Source organism: Leucoraja erinacea, chromosome 9 (genome assembly GCF_028641065.1).
Source record: "Leucoraja erinacea ecotype New England chromosome 9, Leri_hhj_1, whole genome shotgun sequence".
NCBI classification, from domain to species: domain Eukaryota; kingdom Metazoa; phylum Chordata; class Chondrichthyes; order Rajiformes; family Rajidae; genus Leucoraja; species Leucoraja erinaceus.
The window spans coordinates 59,168,647-59,180,541 of record NC_073385.1 but is presented as its reverse complement, the minus strand read 5'-3'; the positions used below and the strand labels follow the sequence as shown (position 1 = coordinate 59,180,541).

The following is an 11,895-nucleotide window of genomic DNA, read 5'->3' as shown; positions in this document are numbered from 1 at the left end:
TCCCAACATGGGCAGGAAGGATCTGCAGATTCTGGTTTAAACCGGAGATAGATGCACAAAATGCTGGCGTCACCCCATTCCTTCTCTCCTGTAAATTCCGGCTGCATTGACCCGCTTAGTGACGCCGGCATTTTGTGTCGGTCTTCGACCTTCCCAACATGGCGGCCTACACTACGTCATCGGCGCGCGACTGACACTGACGTCGCCGCCATAAAAGCCAAAGATTGAAGCGGGCGCCGGCGCCAAAGCGGCAAACGGTTAGTAACGGTCATCGACCCCCCCCCCCCCCCCCCCCCCAAAAGCATCTCCCCCCCTCTCTCCCAAAAGCAACTCCTCTCTCCCCCCCCCTGCCCCTCTCCCCCCCGTCCCCCTCCCCCTCCCGTCCCCTCCTCCTCCCCACTCCCGTCCCCCTCCTCACCCCCCCCCCCTCTCCTCTCACCCCTAGTCCCCTTGTTCACCACCCCCCCCCCCCCCCCCCACCCCTGTCCACCCTCTCCTCCCCCCGTCTCTTCAGTGTGTGAGGTTCTCGTGGGTTAAACTCTGCGTTGACTCCACGAATGATGACCTTTCATTCCCCACAACTTGTTTTCCAGCCAAGAGTTGCGGCGAGGATGCAGGCCGGTAATCCCTGGGATCCAGCAGCGCCCAACCCAGCCGCCCGCTTCCTGCAGAGGTGCCTGACATCTGGGGCGTTGTCGCAGGTATGGCTGGCTCACCTATCTCCAAGGTGGGGTTAATGCCTCTCCTACAGTGGGGGAATCAGCACACATTGTTAACACTGAAATAGTGAGAGTACAGGGTGTGATGTTGTGGTACGTTATGTAATACATGTAATATGTATATAGTGTAAATACCAGTGCCTGTAATGTCTTTAAAGTAAAGGGGGAGATGTGATGTCTTTGTAATGTAATATATGTAACTGAAACTCGTGACTGAGGTCAAGTGACCTTCAAGATAAAAGGCAGTGATTGCAGATTAAACGGGCTCTTGAACTCTAACTCGGTGTGGACGTGTCCTCTTGTGCTAGTCACAACAGAGCCTTGCCTCCGACAAGAAACCTTTACACAGGGGTTAACATGTCCCTGTAAGGGCAAAATATAAGGAAGGCAACTACAGGAAATCCTTAGTGTAGGAAGGAACTGCAGATGCTGGTCTAAACTGCAGACGGACACAGTAAATTGGAGTAACTCAGCGGGACAGGCAGCATCTAAGGAGAAAAGAATAGGTGGCGTTTCGGGTCAAAACCCTGGCTCTCAGTATGAAGAAGGGTCTCGGCCTGAAACGTCACCTTTTCCTTTTCTCCAGGGATGGTGTCTGATCTGCTGAGTTACTCCAGCTTTTTGTGTATCCAGGGAGTCCTGGATGTAAAGTGGTATTAACTAAACAGAAGGAAGTATAGAACACTTTAAACATGGAAGACTTCAGATGTGTGAAGAGTATGAGAGGGGGGTTATTCAGAAATAATGTCAACCAGGAATAGACCTTGATCCATCAGGGGGTCAAAAGAGCAATATGTATGTGAATCCAGATGACATGATTGAAATCCACCGATTCCAAACTGAGACTTAATTCCCTCATTGAAAAGATTTGGCAGGTCACTCACTTCATGAGATCATTCGCGGAGGACAAAGAATGGTGGCTATAAACATTTTTTTTTAAAGAGCCAGGAATAAACTACTGGAGGAACTCAGCATGTCAGTCAGCATCTGTGGAAGGAATGTACAGGTGATGTTTTGTGTCAGGACCCATTTTCAGACTGATGTTGATGGGGGAGATAGCTGGAAAAGAGAGGTTGGGGTGAGACAAAGCCTGACGACTGAAAGGTGGAGGGAGAAACTGCTGATGCTGGTTTAAACCGAAGACAGACACTAAAGGCTGGAGTAACTCAGTGGGTCAGGCAGCATCTCTGGAGAAAATAAATAGGTGGTTTCGGGTCTATGCAGGTGAGGGGTATAGATTGGTAAATGGATAGAGCAAGTGGCAAAGGCTAGACGTGAAAAGGAGACAAAAGGAGTCCAATACGGAAAGAAGAAATGTAAAGCTGGAGGCATGGATATTGGTGGAAGGGGAAGGGGGTGTAAATAAAATGGGAACGGGGAACTCGTGGATGGCAGATGAGTGTACAAAGGCGGGAAAAGGAGTTTCATATGTCTGCTTTTATTTAAAAGCCCTGGTGCACCAGCTATCCTTTGACTAATGATTCATCCCACACTGGACTGGCTTTTACAAAAACACGGTGTTACATAACAAGCTTCCTACCATCAACCTTTGATCTTGCTGATTCTGTTCCATTTACTGCTTCTATGATCCTTTTCTGTCCCATTCCATTTTAAAATGGAGCACCACGGTCCACAGCTATGCAGGGACACAGTAGATGAACGATTTATACGGTCCACTGTGGCTTCAACTAACATTACTGTGTTTTTCTCTATATAAACAGGAAGATTTGGACTGGAATAACTTGCAGTTTGAAAATTCAGTGCCATTTATCCAGCGCTTCAAACTGCTGGATGCGGTTTCACACGCCAGGGCAGACCTTCAGCAGGTACAGGCATTTATACTCCAGATGATAAACTGATTTGCTCTTCTTCTTCTTCTTCTTCTTCTTGCATATGGCGTGCACAGCCTTAAGTTGTAGGACAACTTGTTCTATTTGATCTTATTTGATTGTGCATGCCAGGTTGATTGCACTAGTTGAAACAGGGCGGACCATGTGAAGGTTGCAATCTCCCACCCCAACTGATTTGCTCTGAAGTAGCAATGTTACAAAATTTTGAGATTTTAAATATCAAGTCTGCAATTTATCCCATCAGATAAAGCATAAAAAAGAAGTTTAATTTGACACCTAATTCATTTTCATATCTTCAGTATTAAAAAGGTTATGGCCATTTTCATACACGGAAATTAGCATCTTGTTCCCTATTGCTTTTCCATTGACTTAACACAAAAGCTGTGATCGAGGACAGTCAAATGCCCATAACTTTCTTAAAAATTAAGAGAACTGAAATACATTTTCAGTTATTATAGATTGAAGCATTCTGAAAAAAAAAGTGAAACAATCTTACTTGGATGACCTGAAATTCAAGCATATAAATACTTGGCTACCTAATTGTAGCTAATTACAAAATGCAATTACTAGATCTAAACATCTATCCATTTCTTCAGAAAAGATTAACATTTTTAAATAGCCTAATTGTCCAAATAACACTCACACAAGAATTCATAATATAACATGATTTTAAAATCTCATTGTCATGAATTTATAGGTCAAATGGAAGGAATTTAGTGTTTAATTCCCGTAAATTAATGGCCATTTAAATCATCTTGCGAGTGGGATTTTGTGGAACGCGATCGTTTGGAACGTTACGGTTTGCGGTGAATTTAAACCCCATATCGGCAGGAAAAACACTGCCGGTTCGTATGGGGCCTAAATCACCTTTTCGCAACATAAAATTTGGATTAAGGTAATCCTAAGAAGCACGTTTATATGTAAAATAAACGGTTTACCTTTACTGTCCCATACGTGAGATCCGTTCCGTTGTCGGCGTTGACGGCATTAGAAGTCAATTTTTATTTTATTCCAGCGCTGAAATTGTCCCAGCTGTTTATAAAACAAAATTAACATAACGGCAGTCGAAACAATTCTTCATTCGCTGTCAATGCAGAAACGTAAAGAATTGCAGTAACCAAAAATGCAACCGATTATTTGTCATGGGTTGAGGGCTAAACTATGATGAGAACACAAGAAAGAACTTTGCTGCTCTACTGATTCATGACAGAAAATCTTTTATCTGAAAGGACGTCCATGTTTAATCTTTGAAAGGCCACCTCGGGAAGGGTAACAGTGTCATCGCTGCATGGGGCTGTTAGCAGGATCACACCCTCAGTCTCCAAAATGGGAATCAAATACACAACCTTCACATTACAGACAGGGTTACACTCTATAGCTCTGCTGAGGGAGAGAGGGGAGTATTATTAAAGGTGAGCTTGTTCTCAGTTAAATGCAATGTGTGTGGTCAAGTTAAGGACACTAATATATAATCAGTGACTCATACTGGAAATTTCACCCCTTAAGCTTGAAAATAATCCTTCACTTTTGCAAAAGCTTTTTGTCAGTTTTCTATCCAAACAGCTACACTTCCCTCACCATCACCTATCCCCAGCCCGCTCCCCTTTTAAAAAAAAAGCTTTCCAGCCCACCGCGGACGGAGGACCCGCCTTGAGTGGAAGGAGTCGCTCGGTGGGCCAGTAAGCAGACCAATTGCAGGAGGCAGTGCACTGCCTCGGCGATGGCGTGGGCAGCTGGAGGTCCTGCACCTGTCTGAGGCTCGGCTGGACTGGGCGCCACCCCAAGAAGCCGAGCACGAGGACCAGACTAGGCCTGCCGTGGCGGAGGACACCATGACTATGCTTGGTCAGGCCGACCCTGCAACGCCGCCAAGACAATGTTCGAGTCAAGAATCTTGCACTTACAACACTGGGACTTGAAAATGGCGTCAAACTGTCTCAGTGTATTTGTTGCTGCAGACATGTACTGTATCTGAGATGTTTATAGAATAGAAACATAGAAATTAGGTGCAGGAGTAGGCCATTCGGCCCTTCGAGCCTGCACCACCATTCAATATGATCATGGCTGATCATCCAACTCAGTATCCCGTACCTGCCTTCTCTCCATACCCCCTGATCCCCTTAGCCACAAGGGCCACATCTAACTCCCTCTTAAATATAGCCAATGAACTGGCCTCAACTACCCTCTGTGGCAGAGAGTTCCAGAGATTCACCACTCTCTGTGTGAAAAAAGGTTCTTCTCATCTCGGTTTTAAAGGATTCCCCCCTTATCCTTAAGAAGTATCTGTGTTTATCTAAGAAGTATCTGTGCTTTTTCACACAGAGTTGTGAGTCTGGAATTCTCTGCCTCAGAGGGCGGTGGAGGCCGGTTCTCTGGATACTTTCAAGAGAAAGCGAGATGGGGCTCTTAAAGATAGCAGAGTCAGGTGATATGAGGAGAAGGCAGGAACGGGGTACTGATTGGAGTGATCAGCCATGATCACATTGAATGGCGGTGCTGGCTCGAAGGGCCGAATGGCCTACTCCTGCACCTATTATCTATTGTCTTATGTAATACTTGTACTGAACTACATACAAAAATGAATGTCACTGTACCTCAGTACATGTGATAAGTAAAGTGCCATACCATACCAGCTGTGTGTACTTCACAAAGTGGATTCTGGGAGAGTGAAGTGGTAAAAGGTGCTGTAGAAAGCAGCAGACCAGGCAGCATCTCCACACTGCAATCATTTTAGTCAGTCTACGTTCCCATCCTGTTTCATTAACTGGTGATGCATTGGTGAATCAAACTTCCGTAACTTAGCCCAGTTGGATTGGACCTTCGGCGATGTTCTGTTAATGTTTGTTCATTTTGTTTGGCCATCAGAAATCTCTGGATATGAAGTTGCTACAGTTGCAGACGGACACAGCAGATATTGCCCACCCTGAGTATCTTGGTAAGTTTGACACATTTAGTTCTCAGTCTGTGAAGCATGTACAGAACTAGATACTTTGAGCCAGCCTTTGAGGTGATTGGGATGCCATATAGATGGAGGGAATATCAGGCTCTCTTCCAATACATCTGTTTCAATGACACGTTGCTGTTTTTCATGTCATTTTACCACCTCTCAAATTACCTGATTGAGTAAATTAAATTTAACTGGGATTTGAACTTGGTTGCTTTCCCAAAATGATAAGCAATAGGTTAAAGCACCTTCATCTGCTTAAAAATCTGTTTCTAGTTGACAAGAAAATTGGACTATTTATTATCAGAAAACAGAAAATGTTGGAAGCACTCAGCAGATTAAATGGTATGTGTAGTGAGAGAAACAGTTGATTTTAACGTTTGGGATTTGTCAGTGGCCCAGTTGTCAGAGCCACTGCATCGCAGCTCCAGAGACCCAGGTTCGATCCTGACCTCGGAGGCTGTCTGTAAGGCATCTGCACGTTCTTCCTGTGACTGCGTAGGTTTCCTCCATGTACTCCGGTTTCCTCCCACATCAAACATAGAACTAATGATCGATGGTTGCCATGGACTCAATGGGCCTAAGGGCCTGTTTCCATGCTGTATCTTTACATCAAACAATCAATCATAACGGGGAAAGAGAAAATACGTCAGTTCAGAGGCAGAGAAGATGGAAGGGGATGGGATTGGTAGAACACGGAATGTATCTGAAAAGGTGGGACCAAGTAAATAAATGAAATGGTTAGAATGGCAGATTAAGCTCTTTGCCTGTATAATGTGTTGCTGATAGTAATCCTTCAGACACGCGAACAGTATATCGGAAGAAGTGCAAGCAGGAAAGACAATTGTGGGCCCTGGTTGGGAAGACAAGAGATGAAAGGACAGGTATTGCATCTCCTGCTTTTGATGTTCCCAATGTGACTCTCTCTATTGAACATCCTGCTAACAACATGTAAAGACATTTTGACAGGTACATGGATAGGACAGTTTTAGAGGGATTTGGGTCAAATGCACGTAATGGACTAGGTTAGGTGGGGCATATTGGCCAGTATGGATGAGTTGGGTGAAGGGCCAACATTGGTTGTATGTCAATATAACCATTCACTATCCTACTCGCTCTCTGACCTTGCACTGATACCAAGAGGCTCAAATACTTGAGGAGCAGCACCTCATTATCTGCCTGAGTCCGTTTCACCTTCTGTTTATCTTTATCTATTTGTATAATCTGACCTGCTGGGCATGTCTGCCGGCTTCAGAAAGGATGCCTTCTCAACCCCTTACTATACTCCCAATAGGCTCACGAATATGCGGCCAAATTATGTTTTAATTTTGCCTACATTTTGCAGAGGACACCATCATAATCTCAAACAATGACAAAATAGAGTACAGGAAAGAGATAGAGAGCTTAGAAACATGGTGTCACGGTGTCTCTCCCTCATTAGAAGCAAGACAAAGGAGCTATTCACTGACCAGGAAACAAAGGGATGTACATGCCTCAATCAGCATCAAAGGTGCCGAAGTAGAGATGGTTGAGAGCTTCAAGGTCCTAGGTGTAAATGCCACCAATAATTTGTCCTGGACCAACCACATTGAAGCTACATCCAAGAAAGCACACCAATGTCTCTACTTCCTCAGAATACTCAGGAAGTTCAATCTGTCTCCAACGACTGTTACATGGATACGTGCAGAAATGCACATTGGGATGTATCATAGGTTGGTTTGGCAACAGCTCTGCCCTAAACTGTACGAAATTGCTGAGAGTTGTGGATGTACACACAAAGCATACTTTCCCCCTCTGTCCCTTCTCCCATCGGCCCATCTACTCCATGCTGCCTCAGGAAAGCAGTCAATATAAACAAGAACCATTTTAATCTGAAGAAGGGTTTCGGCCCGAAACGTCGCCTATTTCCTTCGCTCCATAGATGCTGCTGCACCCGTTGAGTTTCTCCAGCAATTTTGTGTACCCAAAAACCATTTTAACCCCGGTTATTCCATCTTTCCTCTCCCATCAGCAGAAGGTACATAATCTTGAAAGCACGCACCACCAAACGACTGAACGGTCATCCCATAAGTAATGGTGTATTCCTGATTTCCCAACCTACCTCAATGCAGACACAAACCAACCTACCCTTCATGCTGCCAATGCGGACACAAACCAACCTACACTTCATGCTGCCTTGGCAAGGGCACCAGCATAATCAAGGACCCATCTCACCCCAAATACTTCCTCTTCTCCCCTCTACCATCAGGCAAGAGGTACAGAAGTGTGCAGATTTTTGACATACTGTTTTATTGTATTGTCAGCCAAGAAATACAGAAATCTCCAGCTGATGAACAGCCACCTGGAGAGGATCGTACAGGAGAAGACAATGCTGAAACAGCGATTGGTGAAGCCTATTTGTCATCAGTGCCTGCCTGTTGAAGCCAACTGTCACAGGTGAGCTGAAAGTCTTGTGTACTGGTGCTTGGAGCATCTTTAGGACACTTTGGAGCACCTTGCACACAAAATGTGCAACAGGATTGCTGACCATCTGAAGACATTTCACTCTGCTTTTACTGTAACGTCTTGAGCAGCATTACACCTTTCTGTCTGAGTCCACAAGAGAGTTTGGCTGAGAGTAGTATAGTTCTCTGCTGCAATCATAGCATCATTCAGTCCCGCAGTAGGGCCACTCAATCTCACATCTGTTCCCCAGCTCCTCATGTCCAGGCCTACGTAATACATAAACCAGACCCTTTTTCAATCATTTTCACAGATGTTGTTGTCGGCGATGATGTCTTTGAGATAAGACATTAAACTTTGGTCTTGCCTGCCACCTTAATTAAAAAGCCAAGCAGTAATACCAAAAAAGTGTGCGGCAGGATGTAATTATGTGGGAAGGATAGGATTTGTTAAGGGCAGGATGATTGAATTTTTTGAGGGGCTAAAAATCCCTAGAGTACATCCTCCAAAGATGCTGCCTGACCCACTGGGTGACTGTGCTTGACACATGATTTCAGCATCGACAGCTCCTCCTGTTGCTCTCTCCTTCTTAAAAATGATAATCCTGTCGCTCAATTTTTATTTTTGCCATATTCCTCAAAGTTCTGCTGACTGATATGTATATATTCAGTTTATGTCCTTCCTTTTTTTTTTAAAACAAAGAGCCACACTTGAAGTTGTCTGACACCACTCTTATAACCAGATCGGACTGGAAAACGATGAGGTGAACCTCCACCAGTTCCTTCCTTCCTCATAGCGTTCTGCGAAACATTTCACTCATTCCTGCCTGCAACTAAGTTTAAATGCAGCAGACTTTTATTTGTGGTCATCTGATTCAATATATTGCCATTAACTACAATGAGCTTATTGCTGCACTCATCTGTAAAGACAGGTGCAAGGTTTATATTCTTGATCGACCTGAACATGCCTAATCTTACCTCAACAGCACAACACACCACCTCTTGCACTACCACTGACTTTCATGTTGTTTTGCACTGTCTTTTTGGCAAACTTTTTCTTTTCACTGTCTGATAGAATATTCCTGAGTCTGTGCCTTCGATCCTGCTGCAACAGGTTTTCATTTTACCTCTAGCTCGGTGTATTTGTGCATATGAGAATAAACTCGACTCAACTTGATGCATGTAATTTATTTTTTTTAGTCTTGAACAGGACCTAATCCATTCTCAATTGGTCTTTTGTACGTTTACACAACCTGTGTAGTTTCACCTTGATCGTGTTGCTGATATCTTTTCTCGCTTTCTCTTTTTTGCCATAAAACTTGCTTCTTCCTGGTGCCATTCAGCTGCGTCACTCCTTGAGGCAACCTGCCAACTTAAGTGCTCTGCATCTGACATCAGAGTTCCTGTTTACTCCACACTGTTTTGTATTTTCCTAAACAGCTGATGGGCAACAGATTGGAGCACCCTAGGTTTTCTCTTAGTGGGCACATTTTAAAATATCAACGCTCGCTCTCCGTTCCTGTGGGGTTTGGGTTAACACGGAGACAATAATTAATGTCAAGCTTTCACAGGAATCAGCCCTTCCGCTGCTGTCCTGCCTTCTTCCTCACCATATTCGTTGTCCTCCAGATACGTCTGCGAGCTGCTGACAATCACAGTTCAAGTTATCGAGAAACTTGACACTTATCTGCAATTTATGAAATCCATCCCACTGTTGCCGCTGAAAGTTAAGCTGATGGTAAGTGACTCAAAGACATTTCCAAGCATATTTGCAATTTTTTCCCCCTCTTAGTTTTCCTTTTCCATACCCAATTTAACAGCACAACTGGGATGCAACCCTGTGTGCCCACCTCTTCCTTTTCCCCGTCACTTTATCATGCAGGGTAAAGCGAGAGTCTGAAGTGTAAAGGGACTTAGTCTGACACACTGTAACCTTTACTAGAGTCTTTATTATAGCACATGGCACACACGTCCCAGCACTGGCTGCACCCAGCCTTCAGGCGTACCAGGACAAAAATGGGAGGAGGGGAGGGGAGGAGATCATAGTTATACTGATATGAGAGGGCGTGTTAATGGTGATGAGGTAGCTACATTATAGGTTTCATGCATAAACCATCTACAGGGAGCTTCAACAATCCTTGGAGGATGCGGGCCAGTGTAGCGGAAGCTTTATTCAGTAACTAACCCATGCAGCATCTATCTGAGGAGTATTTGGGCAGAGGGGAGTTTTACACTGTAACTAACCTGGGGGTATTTGGACTATTGTAGAGGTACCTTTGCACTGTAACTGACCTGGGTGTACTTGGGGCAGTGTAGTGGGTACAAGTGTACACTAAATAACCTTTGCACTGTGTGTTCTGAAAATGCTTGATGAAAGTATTCCATGTACTGTAGCTGCCCCAGAAATATTTAGCACAAACATTAGTACAATAAATAAATCACTTTTTCTACTTCCAGCATTGATATCCATCAGCGAGTGAATAATAGAGATGCAGTAAACAAATATATATATATAGATATATATATGATGATGTAGGGGTGAACTGCAGATGCTGGTTTAAATCAAAGATAGGCACAAAATTCTGGAGTAACTCAGCGGAACAGCCAGCATCTCTGGGGAGAAGGAATGGGTGACGTTTTGGGTCAAGACCCTTCTTCAGACTGATGTCAGGGGAGTGGGAGGTACACAGATAAGGAAGTGTAAGGTGTGAAATGACTAAAGGGAATGGAGATCAAGGAGCATGTAGAACAGATCATTAGTTGGGAGAAGGTAACAATAAAGCAGAGATAAAATGCAGTCGGAGACAGCAAGACTGATCGGGGAACGAGGAAAGGGGAGGGGATGGAGAGAGGGGGAAAGCAAGGGTTACTTGAAGTATATATGATACATGAATTTTATATGATGATGATCTGTTGTATGTTTAGACAGATCTGGGGGACAAATTTACATCTGTGATACTGGAGCTGAAGCGAGTGCTGGAATTGATCCTGAAGTGGAGGGATCAGCAGAAGACTGTCAGTTTGGAATACATGCAATGAACGGGATAAACCACCTTTCTCGTCAGGAAGGCACTTCCACGCAGAGAAGCCGGCTGTTTGTAAAACGTGTCTTTGTATTTGAATTTACCAGCTCCCAATGGATGTCAACTGGTCCTTGTGACTGGCTGACCACTCAACTGTTTCCTTGAATGATGGTTGTGGAAATGTTGGACTCAACACTAGAAACCTTGGGTGCCTGTGAGGGGAGATGATCTGAGCATGGATCGTTCGCCCTTCCTTAAGCTGCCAGCGTGTTTTATTGTGCTGGCATTTGCCTCTTCTCACTTAGATGCAAGCTGGTTGGGGGAGATACGTCAGATAACCAGTGTCGGCCCAAACAGAGGCCAGACCAGAGCCACAAACACTCCACCTTTCCCATCATCCATTCGTGCAACATCTTGTAGAGTGGATGCCATAACAGCAAGCAAGTGCACTGATGAATGGCCTCCACCATCACACTAAGAATGCCAACACCTGTGAGCAGAAGAGGACACTGACCCTTCAGCTCTACCCCTTTCTCTCAACACCATCTACTGTTACTATGGACGAATCAGTGTGAGGCTATCAACACATCTCTATCGGACAAAGCCCAAAAAGTACAAAGTACCGTATATCCTTTATTTTTTTAATGTACCTTGCAGATCTCCAAGGAAAGTTTCTACACTTGCCCATTATCAGATATTGACCGGAGTGTCACTAATTTGTAAATAAAGATTGAAATGATGAACTAGTCTTGGAGTTTACTTTTGCAAACAGGTGGCAGGAAGGAGCACTAACTGGGAGCAGACGCCGGGTACTGTGGCTGCATGTACGGGCCCGACCCATGAAACATCCCCTGCATAATGAACTATTCCCCATTGGCTGCTGCAACAAGGCTCAATGCAATTGCTTTCCCCAAGATG

The 11,895-nt window shown here is 44.5% G+C and overlaps 1 protein-coding gene across 2 annotated transcripts; it reads left to right on the top strand.

Annotated features, from left to right (window-relative positions):
• Window positions 1-110: 110 nt before the first annotated feature.
• haus2 (HAUS augmin like complex subunit 2) lies at window positions 111-11,720 on the top strand. Of its 2 annotated transcripts, XM_055640927.1 has the most exons (7): window positions 111-257; window positions 594-701; window positions 2,441-2,545; window positions 5,435-5,504; window positions 7,817-7,949; window positions 9,584-9,692; window positions 10,880-11,720. In XM_055640927.1, the coding sequence occupies exons 2-7, from the start codon at window positions 612-614 to the stop codon at window positions 10,991-10,993; spliced, it is 621 nt and encodes a 206-aa protein (XP_055496902.1). In that variant the 5' UTR covers window positions 111-257; window positions 594-611; the 3' UTR covers window positions 10,994-11,720. The 2 variants fall into 2 exon arrangements, with proteins under 2 accessions (XP_055496902.1, XP_055496901.1); XM_055640926.1 differs by lacking the exon at window positions 111-257 and having other exon boundaries at window positions 543-701.
• Window positions 11,721-11,895: the final 175 nt, after the last annotated feature.

Excerpts from the sequence above, each read along its gene's own strand:
- haus2 (XM_055640926.1), top strand. The coding sequence starts at position 558 with ATGATGACCTTTCATTCCCCACAACTTGTTTTCCAGCCAAGAGTTGCG. Across the intron at positions 7,950-9,583 it reads GTTGAAGCCAACTGTCACAG|ATACGTCTGCGAGCTGCTGA; the intron begins GTGAGCTGAAAG and ends GTTGTCCTCCAG. Across the intron at positions 9,693-10,879 it reads CGCTGAAAGTTAAGCTGATG|ACAGATCTGGGGGACAAATT; the intron begins GTAAGTGACTCA and ends TTGTATGTTTAG.